General features: G+C 39.8%; 1 protein-coding gene across 2 annotated transcripts in view; it reads left to right on the forward strand.

Moving 5' to 3' along the window:
• PPM1D (protein phosphatase, Mg2+/Mn2+ dependent 1D) overlaps window positions 1-18,416 on the forward strand; it is a 54,819-nt gene that overhangs the window by 25,748 nt on the left and 10,655 nt on the right. For both annotated transcript variants that reach the window (XM_064583509.1, XM_045889310.3), the window contains exons 3-4: window positions 1,645-1,769; window positions 17,594-17,784. In XM_064583509.1, coding sequence (XP_064439579.1) covers window positions 1,645-1,769; window positions 17,594-17,784 — 316 coding nt within the window. The remainder of the gene's footprint in view (window positions 1-1,644; window positions 1,770-17,593; window positions 17,785-18,416) is intronic.

An 18,416-nucleotide genomic window follows, 5' to 3' on the forward strand; every position in this document is an offset into this window, starting at 1 on the left:
TCTTCAGCTTTCCACATTTGAAGCCAGTTTCATTTCAGTGTTCATCGAGTTTAGGAGGATAGAGTCATGCTACTCAAGGTCAAAATAATAAACTAATAAAGGACTCACTCATGTATACATCAGGATGTCTTAGTACTCATTAATCATGAGAAAAGTAACTGACAAGGAAATCACATATTATTATCAGCTGGCCTTCTGTAGATGAATGAAATTTCAGATTATAATCAAAGGATTTCTGGATGCATAGGGGCTCTAAGTGAGAAGACTAATTAGATTATTTTAGTGTCATCTGTCTTTCAAAGTCTTGGGAATCAACTTTGTCTTATGCATGTATCTTGTCAGATGGACTTAATATCAGTTGGGCTAATACTGTTTCTTGAAAATTCTCTTTGCTGCTCTTCCTGACAACTTTTCTAGCCTTCCAGGGGAACATTTTTCTTTCTTTGATTTTTTTTTTTTTTTAACTCAGGCAGATTATGATTAAATGAAGGGTCACTTTACCATTTCAGTCATGCCAGGCGCCTGCTGAGAGACCATCTCTATTGTGTGTATTATTAGTTTTTTTAATTTATGAGAGAGAGAGAGAGAGAGCACATGCGAGTGTGAGCATACACGAGCAGGGGGGAAGGGCAGAGGGAGAGGGAGAAGCACACTCTCCGTTGAGCAGGGAGCCTGATGTGGGACTCGATCCCAGGACCCCGGGATCATGACCTGAACTGAAGGCAGACACTTAACTGAATGAGCCACCCAGGTGCCCCTCTGTTGTGTTTTGATTATTACTTTTTTTTGTTTAAGATTTGACCATATTTCCATGTTTTAGGCACCCTAGCATGTACTAACTTTTCTGTGTACTAATTATAGATTTCTGTTGCTCCTATGCTAGATTCCTTTCTAAGAGGTTTTTTTGTTTTTGTTTTTTTTAAGATTTTTTAAATTTATTTGACAGAGGGAGACACAGTGAGAGAGGGAACACAAGCAGGGGGAGTGGGAGAGGGAGAAGCAGGCTTCCTGAGGAGCAGGGAGCTTGATGCGGGGCTCGATCCCAGGACCCTGGGATGGTAACCTGAGCCGAAGGCAGACCCTTAACGACTGAGCTACCCAGGCGCCCCCTAAGAGTTTTCTTATTCTGTAACTCCCATATCTGTATCTCTACAGCTGATCTGTTTCCAAAGTCTACTGTCATACGTCTAATTACAGAAATATCTAAATGCATAGATATTTCTATTGAGGTATAACCTCAAATTAAAAATATTAAAACTGACGTACTGTTTTCAGCACCCTCAAATCCATCAAAAATTATATAACCTCTCCTTTTCAATTTTTTATCACTATTTATTTATAACCTCTTCTTCCTCCCCTCCGTTTTCTTAGTTATCACATTATCTTGCTTTTTTCTCTGACATGCTGTCTACTCATTACTTCTACTCTGTTATGTCTAAACTACCTCAGCAATCTCAATTCTCCACATGTTAATCTACCCTATTTTGTCTTTCCTCTCTGAACAGGAATTTTGGTTTATGCATCTTTGTGTCTGGAACAGATAAGTCGTTATTTCGTGATCATATAATCTGTATTAGTACACATTGAGCTACCTTAGTTGTTATATTTTATTCATTTAGAGTATTTTTGTGAACTCTGTTTCAGTGTGATGAACAAGTCTGGGGTTAATCGTGTAGTTTGGAAACGACCTCGGCTCACTCACAACGGACCTGTTAGAAGGAGCACAGTTATTGACCAGATTCCTTTTCTGGCAGTAGCAAGAGCACTTGGTAAGTAGGACTTATATTTGGTGAAATCATATGGATTTTCTACAATGTATGGTGGTAACATAAAAGAGGAGACTAAGAACCAAATCCTCTCTTGACAGTAATGGGGGTAGAAATATGCTGTTATTATAGTAAATGCTTTAAAACTTAATGGAGGGGAAGGTTAAAATATGGATTTCAGTGCCAGTTGCTCTTTAATCATGAGTCATGTTCAACATTTTGCTGATTCACACCTATACTTAAGTATATGTATGTCTAGGCTTGGTGTTATCCTTAAAATTATTTTTAAATGAGCTTCCCTACTTCGGCCTTTTCATATTTCTCTTAAGAGCCTTCAAAGCTCTTTTTCTCATTAGCCAGCAAAATAAATTGTTCATAACAAAATAAATACACTTATTTTCTAGTCTACCTGGTTTTGGATGGAAGGCTTGAGGATTATAGCTATAGAAATATCATATTTTGGATATGCTGGTTAAATTTTTTGTACAGAAAATTTCTTTTAGAAAACACCAGTTTTTTTTCTTTCTTTCCTTCCTTCTTTCCTCTAACAAATACTTGAGTACTGACTTAGTGCCAGGCAGTGAATTAGGCTTTGGAGAGATACTACTGATTATTTATATATTTTCTGTCTGCTTTCATGGAGCAAGACTATGTAGTTGGGGAGATAGGCAATAAAGAAGTAAGCTTGTAAATGAAATAATTATGGATTAGGAAATACATGAAGGAAAGAAATGGGGTTCTGTGATAATTCGAAGGGAAAAACTTTTATATGGTGTGATGAAAATGCTCCTTTTTAGGGAAGTGTTATTTTAGCTGAGATTTGATGGCTGAGAAGGAGCTGTTCTTGTGAAGAACCTGTTAAAGAGTATTCTAGGCATGGATCCTGAATTGGGAAAGAACTTGGCATGTTCTAGGAATTATCAAAAGGCTAAGTTAATGAGGCAGACCTGGGTCACATCATAGCAGATATTTGCATTCCAGTGTAAGTATACTGGGCAACATTAAAGGATATTAAGGTAAGGAGTAACACCATCTGATTTGCATTTTCCAAAGATTATTCTACCTACCATCATTACTATCTCTTATTCATCTTTGGTGATCAAATGCAGGTACACCCAGTATTCATGGAACCTATAATCTAGTGGGGGAAATAGATAATAAATGAACAAATGAGAAAATTGTTCTAAAACTTGTCATAAAGGAATTAAACAAGATGATGTAATTGGTGGGAGGCATAGTAGGTGACAGGGGAAAGCTACATTAAAGAGGATGATCAAGGAACATTCTTTAAAAAGGTAATATTTGAGGGTACCTGGGTGGCTCAGATGGTTAAGCGTCTGCCTTCGGCTCAGGTCATGATCCCAGGGTCCTGGGATCGAGTCCTGTATCGGGCTCCCTGCTCAGTGGGGAGCCTGCTTCTCCCTCTGCCTCTCTCTCTCTCTGTCTCTTATGAATATATAAATAAAATCTTTAAAAAAATAAATAACTAAAAAGGTAATATTTGAGTTAAGACCTGAAGGGGGAGGGGCGCCTGGGTGGCTCAGATGGTTAAGCGTCTGCCTTCAGCTCGGGTCATGATCCCAGGGTCCTGGGATCGAGTCCTGCATCGGGCTCCCTGCTCCTTGGGAGCCTGCTTCTCTCTCTCTCTCTCTCTGTCTCTCATGAATAAATAAATAAACTCTTAAAAAAAAAAAAAAAAGACCTGAAGGGGGAGAAGGGGGCAAGGAAAGTAACAGTCAAAGCAGAACTATAGCATTCCCAAAAGGCTGTTAGGCAATTAGCAGACATTTGATTTGGGTTGGGGGATAAAGGAGTTTTCTAGCATCTATTCTCTTTTCCTACCTAAATAACATAATGAAATTTTGGAAATTACATCTCCCCTAATATGTGCAGTCTTAATTTAGACATTCCTATTCAGGTTTCTTTTGTAAAGCATGGGTAAGTTTAGCTAGATCAGTCAGATTCTCTATTCTAGGATTTTTGAATTCTAAATCTAGTAAGGACAAAAATTAAAAACAAAGAAACTGGTTGGAATGAATTCATCCTAGTGATACTGACTTCCTTAAGCAGTGCCCATTGATGTGGTTGGGTTTTCCTGCCTAAGGCTTAGAATTGCCCTGTATCCATGCCTGGTTCTCCACTTCTTGTCTGTTGCATAAACTACTTGATTTTCTTCTGAGTTGCCTTTTTGGCCTAAGTTAACCTGAGCTGAAAATTGTTGTTTGTAAGCAAAGAAACCTAATGCAGGAAGAAAAGGGCTTGATGTCTTTAAGGAGCATGAATGAAACCAATGTGAGAGAGAGGAGGTAGAGATATAAAATGAAGGTGTAGATGGGGACAATGACCCAATTAAGAAGGGCCATGCAGGGACGGCTGGGTGGCTCAGGAGGTTAAGCATCTGCCTTTGGCTCAGGTCATGATCCCAGGCTTCTGGGATTGAGTCCCACATATTGGACTCCTTGCTCAGCGAGGAACCTGTTTTTCCCTCTGCCTGCCGCTCCCCCTACTTGCGCTCTCTTTCTCTCTCTCTCTGACAAATAAATAAAATCTTTAAAAAAGGGGGGGGGCATGCAGGTTAAGTAAGATAAGGAGTTTGGTGAAGACATTATGGGTGGTAGGCAAGAACTAAACCTTACAAGGCTTTATAGCTAGACCATGATAAGGAGTTTTATTTTAAATACTTTTGGGAAGGAATTGAATGGGGGAAGTATACCACAGTGGTGAAGAGAGAGACTTTGGGGCCAGAATTCCTAGGGTCCAGTGCCAATGCTGTTACTTACTGTACAAACAAGGCAAATCACTTACTATATGTAAATTACTTAATATATATGGCAGTTTTTCCAGCTGTAAATGGGGCTAATAATGGTACCTGCCTCATCCTGTTTGAGTTTTGGATGATTTAATATATGTAAAGTGCTTAAAATAGTGCCTGGCACATAATAAGTGCTCTGTAAATGTTATTGTTGCTGTTTATTGAAGTAGGGCAGTGACATCCAGTTTTTTTTTTTTAATTAATTATTTGTCAGAGAGAGAGACAGTGCACAAGCTGGGGGAGCAGCAGACAGAGGGAGAAGCAGGCTTCCCGCTGAGCAAGGAGCCCGATGTAGGACTTGATGTGGGAGCCTGGGATCATGACCTGAGCCAAAGGCAGATGCTTAACTGAGCCACCCAGGCATCCCCAGTTGTTTTTTTTTTTTAAAGGGTCATTTTGGCTGCTGTAGTGGTTAAAATTATAGGGTAATAAAATTGGAGGCAAGGGTACTATTGGGGGCTAGGCACTTTATATATTTTGTAGATTTTTGGAGAACTCAAAGGCTGTGTGTTTCCCAGGTTATTCATTCATAGTATAAGCATGTGATATAACAGATCTTTGGATTGTTAGCAAGGAAAAAGAGGGAGGAACGTGATAATTGGCAAGGAATTAATATTACTAAAGAACAGGGTTTTGTTTTGTTTTGTTTTTAAGATTATTTATTTTAGAGAACCAGGAGGAGGAGGGACAGAGGGAGAGAGAATCTCAAGCCGACTCCACGCTCAGTGCAGAGCCCGACATGGGGCTTGATCCCAGGACCCTTAGATCACAATCTGAGCTGAAACCAAGAGTCAGACACTTAACTGACTGCGCCACCCAGGTGCCCCAAGAACAGAGGGTTTTTTTATGGGGAACTCAACTAATTGGACTGAGGGCAAGATCTTCAGGTTCAAAAAGTAAGGTTAACCTTCATTTTAGAAAAGTAGATGCCAAATTATTTTGTATATATGAAGTGTGTGTGCCAGGCATTTTAAGCCTTGAAACCCATAAGTGATTGTATAGTGGAAAAGAAGGAAAAGGTGGACTGGCAGAAAGAGCAGGAAAAGCAACTGGTTTTTGTTTCAGACATTCCTACTCTGTTCTGAGATATCTCTAGAGTAATTCAGACAAGAAGTAATTCAACTCCTGCTTGAATATCTTCAGTAAATCTTAATATTTCAAAGTACAAATGCTTGCATAAATTATGTCAGTTAAAATCTGCCACCATGAATCTTTCGGGTGTTTTGTGTGTTGAAACAAAAGCAGAGCAGTGTACTTATTTTGCCTTTTGCATTATGACCATCATTTACCTATTCAAAATTAGCTAGCATGTTTTTCTGGTCTTTCCTCTAGGCTAATTTCAGACCCTTCATTATTCTTGTCATATTCCTTTATTCCTTCAGTAAATGTTCTAGAATTGAGGATATTCTGCAAGATGTGGTCTGACTAGTTTGAAGTATAATGGAAATATTTAGTTCCTGCTACCTGAGCATTGTACTTCTGCTAGTAGAGTCCTGGAATCCTGTCATTAGCTTTAGTAATCATATCACATTTGTTGGTTTATTGAAATAGCTCCAGTCTTTAGATATTTTTCTTATGAACTGCTACTAGTCAGATTTCTCTATTACATACACTTTGGTTTTTATTGGGATAGTGTGAGGATGGGGAGACGGAGACTGAATAATAGCAGCATTGAATGAGCTTCTTATAGGATATATAGTCAGTCCAAAAGGTATTGATTAATGTATTTGGAGAAAGATCTTGATTGATGTGATTCTATTTTTTTTTTGAAGATTTTATTTATTTATTAGAGCACAAGTGGGGAGAGGGGCAGAGGGTGAGGGACAGGGAGATAATCCCAAGCAGACTCTGCTGACGTGGAGCCCCATGTGGGGCTCGATCTGACAACCCTGAGATCACGACATGAGCCGAAACCAAGAGTCGGATGCTTAACTGACTGAGCCACCCAGGCGCCCCATCTATGTTTTTTCCTTAGCTTGATTGAACATTTGTTAACTACCTAGAGAAAGAAATAGAGTATACAGTCCTCACTTTTTTATACTACACAGATACTCAAAAGTACTTAGGCAGTGGTATATCAGCATTGTTTTAAAATATCTTCCCGTAGACTGCTTTTAGTTGCAAGAGAGAAAAAGTAGTAATTAGGGGTGCCTGGCTGGCTCAGGTGGAAGAGCAGGCAACTCTTGATCTCAGGGTTGTGAGTTCCAGCCCCATATTGGGTATAGAGATGACTAAAAATAAAAAAACCTTTTTTTTTTTTAAGATTTTTATTATATTTATTTGTCAGAGAGAGTGTGTGTGAGAGAGAGACTGAACAAGCAGGGGGAGTGGCAGGCAGAGGCAGAGGGAGAAGTAGGCTTCCCGCTGAGCAAGGAGCCTGATGCGGGGCTCAGTCCCAGGACCCCCGGGATCATGACCTGAGCCAAAGGCAGACGCTTAACCGACTGAGCCACCCAGGCGTCCCTAAAAATAAACTTTAAAAAAAAAAAGGAAAAAATAGTAATTAGAGAATAGAGAAATCAGGCAGCACCTTGACTAAATGATCAAAATTACCATCACTAATGAGGAATAATGTTGAGACTTACACAATATTCCCTATGTAGTATTCTGGCCAAGAATGTATAACCTAAAGAAATGTTACAAGTAAATGCTATTCCTGATCCTAGGCTAAAGCCTATAAAAGACACTATTAAGCCATCTGATAATAAGAAAATATCCTTGTTTTTAGAAAATATACATTGAAGTATTTAGGGTTGTAAAGGGCTATGATTTAAAATATTTTTAACAGGGGTGCCTGGGTGACTCAGTCGGTTAAGTGTCTGGCTCTTGGTTTCAGCTCCAGTCATGATCTCAGGGTCCTGGGGTTGTGTCCCACATTGGGCTCCGAGCTCAGTGCAGAATCTGGGATTCTCTTTCTCCCTCTCCTTCTGCCCCTCCCCCCACTCGTGTACTCTGTCTTCCTCCCCCCCAAAATAAATAAATAAAATCTTAAAAAAATTTTTTTAAACATATACACACAAGCACACACAATGTTTATATATATGTAGACAAGAAAACCATAAAGCAAATGAGATAAAATGTCAGCAATAAGTGAATCTGAGTAGAGTGGAAGAGTATATTGGTGTTTTTTGTCCTATTTTTATTTTTGTAACTTTATATATTTGAAGTGACCCTCAAATAAAATGTTTTAAAAAATAGGCTGGCAGTAATAATATGAAACTTAATAGGAATAAATATAAAGTGCTAGGCTTAAGTTTAGAACATTATTTAGGAGACATTTGCTTTCATAGCATTTCATTTGAAAAAGAATTTTTAAGTGGGGCGGTTAGAGTAGATCTGAAAAGATGACATTTGAATAAAGAAGTGAGGCATTGAGACCTATGGGTATCTGGGGCAAGAGAATTTAGGCAGAAGAACAACAAATGCAGATGTCCTTACTACTTAATGATTTTTTTTTTTAAAACTGAGCAACTTAGAAGGTTTGAGTTACTGTTAACTGATACAGTAAATACTGAAACATCAGTTTTTTGTTTTTTAAGATTTTATTTATTTGAGAGAGAGAGAGAGAGCATGAGCAGGGGGGAGGGGCAGAGGCAGAGAGAGAAGCAGACTCCCTGCTGAACAGGGAGCCCAATGCGGAACTCATCCCAGGATGCTGGGATCATGACCTGAGCTGAAGGCAACCGCTTAACCGACTGAGCCACCCAGGCGCCCCTGAAACATCAGTTGTAAAAGGAGGTCAGGAGTTCAGTTTTTAGCAAGTTACCTTCAAGGTGCTTATCGGACATGAAAGTGGTGATGTCCATTTGGCTTCTGGTTATGAAAATTGACAGTAGGTGGGGTCTAGGTTGGAGATAGCAGTTTGGGAGCCAGTAGCATAGATAGGAGTATTTAAAATACTGTTGATGGATTAGGTAAAGAGAAGACTGAGAAGTGACCATTGGGTTTAGCAATGTGGAGGTCATTGATGACCTTGACAAAGTAGCTTTGGTGGGATAGTGAGACCACAGTCATGATTGCAGTTGGTTCAAGAAAGATTGAGATGAGGACAATTTGATATAGCAAGTTTAGACACTATTCCTAGGAGTTTTGTTATAAAGAGAAGGAGAGAAATGGAATTTAGTTGGAGTGGAAAGTAAAGGGTCAAGAGAGGGTTTGCCACTGTTATTTTAAAAAGGGAAGAAATAATAGATGGGAAAGATCCACTAGAACTGTGAAAACTCCGTGTAGAACATAAAATACAATTACTATAGTAATGTCCTACAAAGGTTACTTTATTTTAATATAATTTTGTAAGCATATATAAGGAAATGAATGAATCTTTTGATATAAAAAGACTGATGTGGGAGAGATGCAATTGTTTTAGTAATGAAAAAAAATTGCTTTTTTCTCTTGATTTTACTTTTCTATCATGTATTTTCTCCTCAGAAATATTATAGCTTTTAGATTTGAACACTTAAGCTAAAAACGTGCTTTGTCACATTACTTTTCCAGTCCTTATTTTGGCAGTTGGAAAAAATTTTATTAAGAACTGTGGTTTTAGGGGCGCCTGGGTGGCTCAGTCATTAAGCGTCTGCCTTCGACTGGGGTCATGATCCAAGGGTTCTGGGTTTGAGCCCTGCATTGGGCTCCCTGCTCCGCAGGAAGCCTGCTTCTCCTCCCACTCCCCCTGCTTGTGTTCCCTCTCTCACTATCTCTCTGTGTCAAATAAATAAATAAAATCTTCAAAAAAAAAAAAAAAAAAGAACTGTGGTTTTAGTTTTCTTTTTAAAGTTTAACTTGTTGGGTGCCTGGGTGGCTCAGTCATTACTCATCTACCTTAGGCTCAGGTCATGATCCCGGAGTCCTGGGATCGAGTCTCACATCGGGCTCCCTGCTCAGCAAGGAGTCTGCTTTTCCTTCTGACCCTCACCCCACTTTTGCTCTCTTTCTCTCTCTCAAATAAATAAAATATTTATATTTTATTTATAAATTTGTCAGAGAGCACAAGCAGGAGGAGTGGCAGACAGAGGGAGAAGTAGGCTCCCCGCTGAGCAAGGGGCCCGAAGGCAGACGCTTAACAGACTGAGCGAGCCACTCAGGTGTCCCACAAATAAATAAAATCTTAAAAAAAAAAAAAAATAAAGTTGTTGCATGGTAAAATACTTATTGGCTCATAGTAAATTAAATTATAGAATTTAGCACCATTCTTATGATCTATGACCATTTTTCATCTAGCTTTTTGGGAAAGAAGTTTGCTTAACAGAAATTGGTACCATTTTTAGGCACTGATGAGGATTAGAATTACTTGAGTACAGATGTAGCAAAGGTGCCTTCTAGTGGCTGCCTGATTGAATTGTATGTGAATCTTGCAAATCATTTATTCCTTGAACAGATACTTACTGAGGGCATTATGTGTCTTTGTCCTCATGGAACCTTATAGTTTAGAGAAGGGGAGAAACATTCATCGGATCACAAAAAAAGCTGAAAAATTACATCTCTAAATACTTGTATATGTGTTAATTAGAACTTAAAATAGGTATTATACCTAGCTGGAGAGGCAAGAGATACTTGGTATTGAGCTGAAGTTTGAAGAATTACTAGTTGTTAAGAGACTAAGAATGTGTGTTCTTTTTTTTAAAGATTTTATTTATTTGAGAGAGAGAGAGCACATGAGAGGGGGGAGGGTCAGAGGGAGAAGCAGACTCCCGCTGAGCATGGATCCCGATGCGGGACTCGATCCCGGGACTCCAGGATCATGACCTGAGCCGAAGGCAGCCGCTTAACCAACTGAGCCACCCAAGTGTCCCAGAAGAATGTGTGTTCTAAGCATAGGAGTTGTATCTGCGAACAGCTCTGTGATATGAGGAAGGAATATAATAAGGAACTCTGATGAATGCAAATGTAGCTGGAACAGTACAGGAATAAGAGGCATAGATAATGAGAACATACTGCATTTTTTTAGGTTGTGGTTAAGAGTTGTATCTTAAGAACAAGACTAAACTATCGCAGAGTAAGAGTTGAAACAACTAAATTTGTGTGTATGTATGTTTTTAATTATGGCAAATATATATAATTTTGCTGTCTTAACCATTTTAAGTATACAGGTCAGTGGTGGTATTAAGTTCATTTACACAATATTGTACAACCATCACCATCCATCTTAAATACGTGTTTTATTTTTTTAAAGATTGTATTTATGTACATGAGAGAGAGAGAGATGGCAAGAGAGAGCACGAGCAAGGAGGAGAAGGAGAAGCAGGTTCCCTGTGAGCAGGGAGCCTGATGAGGGGCTCGATCCCAGGATCCTGAGATCATGACCTGAGCCGAAGGCAGGTGCTTAACCAAACGAGCCACCCTTAAGGCGCTCCTTAAATTTGTTTTCAAGGGATGATTTTGGTTGCAGTTTAAAGAATGGATTAGGTGAGGTTGTTTGGGAAGCCACCCATAAGAGTGGGGGGAAAGTGTTGAAATTCCCTAGGGGTAAAGACCACTGGGTATCTGTGCATTGTGGGCTGCCATATGCCACAGAAGCCAGCAGAGAACATAGTGGGGCCAGAAGAAAGGCCTCTTTCTCCTCTGGTGTCCCTCCAGTGCCCCTACTGAGAACAAAAGGGAAATGGCCATCAAGTAGGCAACTAACATCTGCCACAATGTCCGAGGGCCCTCCCTTCAGTACGTACTGGAATGATATTCTGTGATCCTATTTTGGTGTACAAACAATAGGTGTACAAACAATAGGCCAGTGATAGAAACACTTAGTTCAAGACCCAATTCTGATCCTTGCTCATTTGATCTCAGGTAAAGCCACATAGATTCTCTAAATTGATTAAGGGATCTGTGCTTATATTATATGTTCTTAAATCTGGCAATGAATACAGCTCATCTAGTGAGTTTGTTAAAAATTCACATTCCAGGAACTTTATACTGGGAAATTTAAAGCAACTTGAGCATCAAAACAATAACAGGGGGCACCTGGGTGGCTCAGTCAGTTAAGTACCAACTGTTGGTTTTAACTCAGGTCATGATCTCAGGGTCGTGAGATCGAGTTCTGCATTGGGCTCCACGCTGGGTGTGGAGCTTGCTTAACATTCTCTCCCTCTCCTGCTCCTCCCTTTCCCCCACCTTGCACACATGCTCTCTCTCAAAAAACAAAACAATAACAGGATTAATTTATAACATATTGAAGAAAAAAGAATCCATAAGCTTATAATGATACTAAAAAGATTATAAAGAGGTAGAGGAGAATGGAAAACTCTTCTTTAGAAAAGGCAACTAATAAATGTAATTAAGAGTGTTCTAATTCTGTCATCAGTTTACAACCATCATAGTAACAATTAATTTGTGCAAGAATCATTAATGGATGCTAAAAGATGGCATATTTTGGTGGACAACAGGATATTTCACACAGACTCAAAGCTGTCACCCTATAGATTACTTACCAACCACAAAATGAAAAGGGCACCTTTACATGCTGGTAGATAGCACTTTAACCAAATAGTCAAGCTTAGCATTGCCAGTGATGGGACAAACTAATGTTTTGTGCTTCTTATTCAAATGAACAAATTACTTAAAGATTTTATTTATTTAATTTTTTAAAAAGATTTATTTGAGAGAGAGAGAGTGAGTGAGTGTGGGGAAGGGGTGGGGGAAATGAATCTTCCGGGATGTCCCCGCTGAGTATGGAGCCTGTTGGAGGGCTCAATCTCATGATCCATGGGATCAAGACCAGTGAGCCGAAACCAAGAGCGGGCACTTAACTGGCTGAGCCACCTGGGTGACCCAGAGATTTTATTTTAAAGTAATCTCTACACCCAATATGGGGCTCAAACTTAAAATCCTGAAGTCCCACACTCTACCAACTGAGCCAGCCAGGTGCCCCTAAAAATATTTTTAAATTTATAAAGATATTAATATTAGTTTATACATGAGAACTTGTGGCCCTTTTTCAGGGTCATGTAATCTGCATTAGATTGAAAATTGGAATTTCTTTTTTTTTTACAAATTTTTTTTTTTATAAAGATTTTATTTATTTGAGAGAGAGAGAAAGCACATGAGGGGGGAAGGGTCAGAGGGAGAAGCAGACTCCCTGACAAGCAGGGAGCCTGATGCAGGACTCGATCCAGGGACTCCAAGATCATGACCTGAGCTGAAGGCAGTCGCTTAACCAACTGAGCCACCCAGGCGCCCCGGAATTTCTTTTTAACCTAGATTTTAAATTTAGACATATTAGGGGTTCTGCTTTATATAAATTTATGTTCTTACTTGGAGTGGCAATATCAATCCCAAATAATGAGGAAAAACTGCTTTTGAAAGCTTCTAGCATCACTTATTTTTAAAAAAATTTTTTTATTAACATAGAATGTTTGTTTCAGGGGTACAGGTCTGTGATTCAACAGTCTTACACAATTCACAGCGCTCACCATAGCACATACCCTCCCCAGTGTCCATCACCCAGTCACCCCATCCCTCCCACCCCCCTCCACTCCAGCAACCCTCAGCTTGTTTCCTGAGATTAAGAGTCTCTTATGGGGCGCCTGGGTGGCTCGGTTGGTTAAGCGACTGCCTTCGGCTCAGGTCATGATCCTGGAGTCCCGGGATCGAGTCCCGCATCGGGCTCCCTGCTCGGCAGGGAGTCTGCTTCTCCCTCTGACCCTTCCCCCTCTTATGTGCTTTCTCTCGTTCTCTCTCTCTCAAATAAATAATAAATAAAATCTTTAAAAAAATAAAAAAAAAAAAAAAAAAAAAAAAAAAAAAAAGAGTCTCTTATGGTTTGTCTCCCTCTCTGGGTTTTGTCTTGTTTCATTTTTCCCTCCCTTCCCCTATGATTCTCTGTGTTGTTTCTCAAATTCTTCATATCAGTGAGATCATATGATACTTCTCTTTCTCTGATTGACTTACTTCGCTTAGCATAATACCCTCTAGTTCCATCCATGTCGTTGCAAATGGCAAGATTTCATTTTTTTGATGGCTGCATAATATTCCATTGTGTGAGTGTGTGTGTGTCACACACATCTTCTTTATCCATTCATCTTTTGATGGATATTTAGGCTCTTTCCATGGTTTGGCTATTGTGGACATTGCTGCTATAAACATCGGGGTGCACGTACCCTTTCGGATCCCTATTTTGTATCTTTGGGGTAAATACCCAGTAGTGCAATTGCTGGGTCATAGGTCAGCTCTATTTTCAACTTTTTGAGGAACCTCCATACTGTTTTCCAGAGTGGCTGCACCAGCTTGCGTTCCGGCCAACAGCGTAGGAGGGTTCCGCTTTCTCTGCACCCCCGCCAACATCCGTCATTTCCTGACTTGTTAATTTTAGCCATTCTGACTGGTGTGAGGTGGTATCTCATTGAGGTTTTGATTTGGATTTCCCTGATGCCGAGTGATGTTGAGCACTTTTTCATGTGTCTGTTGGCCATTTGGATGTCTTTGCAGACATGTCTGTTCATTTCTTCTGCCCATTTCTTGATTGGATTATTTGTTCTTTGGGTGTGGAGTTTGATAAGTTCTTTATAGATTTTGGATACTAGCCCTTTATCTGATATGCCATTTGCAAATATCTTCTCCCATTCTGTCGGTTGTCTTTTGGTTTCGTTGACTGTTTCCTTTGCCTTGCAGAGGCTTTTTATCTTGATGAAGTCCCTATAGTTCATTTTTGCCCTTGCTTCCCATGCCTTTGGTGATGTTCCTAGGAAGAAGTTGCTGTGGCTGAGATCGAAGAGGCTGCTGCTTGTGTTCTCCTCAAGGATTTTGATGGATTCCTGTCTCACATTTAGGTCTTTCATCCATTTGGAGTCTATTTTTGTGTGTGGTGTAAGGAAGTGGTCCAGTTTCATTCTTCTGCATGTGGCTGTCCAATTTTCCCAACACCATTTGTTGAAGAGACTGTCTTTTTTCCATTGGACATTCTTTCCTGCTTTGTCGAAGATTAGTTGACCATAGAGTTGAGGGTCCATTTCTGGGCTCTCTATTCTGTTCCATTGATCTATGTGTCTGTTTTTGTGCCAGTACCATACTGTCTTGATGATGACAGCTTTGTAATAGAGCTTGAAGTCCGGAATTGTGATGCCACCAGCTTTGCTTTTCTTTTCTTTTTCAACATTCTTCTGGCTATTCGGGGTCTTTTCTGGTTCCATACAAATTTTAGGATTAGTTCCATTTCTTTGAAAAAAGTTGATGGTATTTTGATAGGGATTGCATTAAATGTGTAGATTGCCCTAGGTAGCATAGACATTTTCACAATATTTGTTCTTCCAATCCATAAGCATGGAACGTTTTTCCATTTCTTTGTGTCTTCCTCAATTTATTTCATGAGTATTGTATAGTTTTCTGAGTACAGATTCTTGGCCTCTTTGGTTAGATTTATTCCTAGGTATCTTATGGTTTTGGGTGCAATTGTAAATGGGATCGACTCCTTAATTTCTCTTTCCTTCTGTCTTGTTGGGATATAGAAATGCAACTGGGGGTGCCTGGGTGGCTCGGTCATTAAGCTTCTGCTTTGGCTCAGGTCAGGATCCCAGGGTCTTGGGATCTATCCCCGCATCGGGATCCCTGCTCGGCAGGAGGCCTGCTTCTCCCTCTCCCACTCCCGCTGCTTGTGTTCCCTCTCTCGCTGTGTCTCTCTCTGTCAAATAAATAAATAAAATCTTAAAAAAAAAAAAAAAAAAGAAATGCAGCTGATTTCTGTGCATTGATTTTATATCCTGCCACTTTACTGAATTCCTGTGTGAGTTCTAGCAGTTTTAGGGTGGAGTCTTTTGGATTTTCCACATAAAGTATCATATCATCAGCAAAAAGTGAGAGTTTCACTTCTTCTTTGCCGATTCGGATGCCTTTTATTTTTTTTTGTTGTCTGATTGCTGAGGCTGGGACTTCTAGTACTGTGTTGAATAGCAGTGGTGATAGTGGACATCCCTGCCGTGTTCCTGACCTTAGGGGGAAAGCTCTCAGTTTTTACCCATTGAGTATGATATTTGCCATGGGTTTTTCATGGATGGCTTTTATGATATTGAGGTATGTACCCTCTGTCCCTACACTGTGAAGAGTTTTAATCAAGAAAGGATGCTGTACTTTGTCAAATGCTTTTTCTGCATTTGTTGAGAGGATCATATGGTTCTTGTTCTTTCTTTTATGAATGTATTGTGTCACATTGATTGATTTGTGGATGTTGAACCAACCTTGCAGCCCAGGAATAAATCCCACTTGGTCGTGGTGAATAATCCTTTTAATGTACTGTTGGATCCTATTGGCTACTATTTTGGTGAGAATTTTTGAAAGCTTTTAGCATCACTTATGAGCTCTGTAATTGCTACCTCAATATTTTTCTTAACTGTTTCCATGTTCATTTTTATAATTTCACCTACCAGAGAACTTTGTTTTGCTAGCATAAAGAAGTAAATATGGGGCATCTGGGTGGCGCAGTCGGTTAAGCCTCCGACTCTTGTTTTCGGCTCAGGTCATTATCTCAGGGTCTTGGGATCCAGCCCCGAGTTGGGCTTCACACTCTTGGTGGAATCTGCTTGAGATTCTCTCTCCCTCTCCCTCTGCCCCTCCCACTCATGCTGTCTTTCTCTCTCTCTCTCTGTTCCTCAAATAAATCTTTAAAAGAAAAGAAAAAAAGAAGTAAATGCATCTTTGTGAGCCGGCCTGGATTATAATTAGCTTTTAGTGGTTGCATGTGTTCTTTTTTTTTCCTTTTTTTCTTTTTAAGTGATCTCTACACCCAGCATGGGGGCTCCAACAACGCTGAGATCAAGAGTTGCACGCTCCATGGACTGAGCCAGCCAGGTGCCCCATATGTGTTCTCTTTTGGCTACTCTGAAGGATGAATTGCCACTTTACCTTTCAAGGGGCTGGTTTGGCAATGAATTTTGCTATTTTAGAGTAGAGCAATTGATTTTAATTATTCTTTGCTTAGACTCTGAATGTGTTTGAATTGGCCAGTACTTTTTATGTGAGCAAATGGGGGGAAGTTTAAGTAAGGCAGAGAAAGGACAAAGAGATTCCTCTTCTTTTTTTTTTTTTTTAAAGATTTTATTTATTTATTTGACAGACAGAGAGAGACAGCGAGAGCAGGAACACAAGCAGGGGGAGTGGGAGAGGAGCAGGCTTCCCGCTGAGGAGGGAGGCTGATGTGGGGCTTGATCCCAGGACCCTGGGATCATGACCTGAGCCGAAGGCAGACGCATAACGACTGAGCCACCCAGGCGCCCCGAGATTCCTCTTCTTTAGCAAAAAGACCTGCTGAAAGAGTGCAAAAACTACTATCTTGTTTGAAAACCTTTTGCTTTTATTTTTTTTAAGATTTTATCTATTTATTTATTTATTTGAGAGAGAGAGATAGCAGGAGCAGAGGGAAAAGGGAGAAGCATGCTCCCTGCTGAGCAGGGAGCCTGACGTGGGTCTCGATCCCAGGACCCTGGGATCATGACCTGAGCCAAAGTCAGATGCTTAACCGACTGAGCCACCCAGAAGCCCTAAACCTTTTGCTTTTAGTTTAGGTGTTTACCCAGAGTATTTCACAAACAAAAGAGGCAGAGATTAATGTTTTCTCCTTTTTGTCTGCTCTTTCCCCAGTTTTGGGTAGTAAAAGAAAAGTTATATTGTTCCACTTACTTTGTCTTATGTATCACAGAAGAGTAAATAGTTTCTTTCTTTCTCTTTCTTTTCTTTTCTTTCGATTTCTTTATTTGAGAGAGAGAGCACAAGCTGGGGGGTGGGTAGAGGGAGACGGAAAGGGAGAGAGAATCTCCAGCAGACTCCCCACGGAGTGGGAAGCGTGTCGCAGGGCTCGATCCTATGACCCTGAGATCATGACCTGAACCAAAAGCAAGAGTCAGACACTCAACTGACTGTGCCACCCAGGTGCCCCAAGAAGTTGTTTTTTTTTTTTAAATCATGTATGGATTTTGAATGTTACCAATTGCTTTTCTGCATTTATTTAGATGAATGTGTAGATTTTCTCCTTTAATCTGTTGACAGGATATTACTAGCTTGGAAATAACACTTCTTGCTTCTTATTTCTGCCCCCCAGGTGATTTGTGGAGCTATGATTTCTTCAGTGGTGAGTTTGTGGTGTCACCTGAACCAGACACAAGTGTCCACACTCTTGACCCCCAGAAGCACAAGTATATTATCTTGGGGAGTGATGGACTTTGGAATATGATTCCACCTCAAGATGCCATCTCAATGTGCCAGGACCAAGAGGAGAAAAAATACTTGATGGTGAGAAATAACTCAATAATTTTATATTGTTGTCTACACATTGTTCTGCTACTTTGTCAGACGTCTAAGGATGTTCACTTTGAGTAGATATTTGCATTTGCCTGGCTCTAGAATTACGTAAAACAAACTTTGCAGCTCATCAGGGGAATGAAACAGGATATAAATAAATGAAACTAGATAACAAAACACACAACCACAGACTTTGTTATGAATAGCCCTTAACTTAATGGCCTATGAAACCTCATTAATCCTTTTTTAAAAATTGAGATATATAGCTCATATACTATAAAATTTACCTTTTTAAAATGTATAACTCAGTGGTTCTTAGTATATTCTCTAAGTTGTGTAACTGTCACCACTATCTCATTCCAGAACATTTTTATCACTGCCTCCAAAACCCATAATCACCAGTAGTCATTCATTATCTCCTGCTACCCCCACCCACTGGCAACCACTGATCTTTCTGTCTCTATTTGCCTGTTTTGGGTATTGCATATAAATGAGATCATACAATACGTGACCTTTGTATTTGACTTCTTTCACTTAAGCATAATATTTTCTTTTTTTTTTAAAGATTTTTTTTTTTTTTTTTTAATTTATTCATGAGAGAGAGAGAGAGAGAGAGAGGCAGA

Source organism: Mirounga angustirostris, unplaced genomic scaffold, assembly GCF_029215605.1.
Source record: "Mirounga angustirostris isolate CCGP_5_RB_7025 unplaced genomic scaffold, mMirAng1.0.hap1 SCAF_17, whole genome shotgun sequence".
Lineage (NCBI taxonomy): Eukaryota > Metazoa > Chordata > Mammalia > Carnivora > Phocidae > Mirounga > Mirounga angustirostris.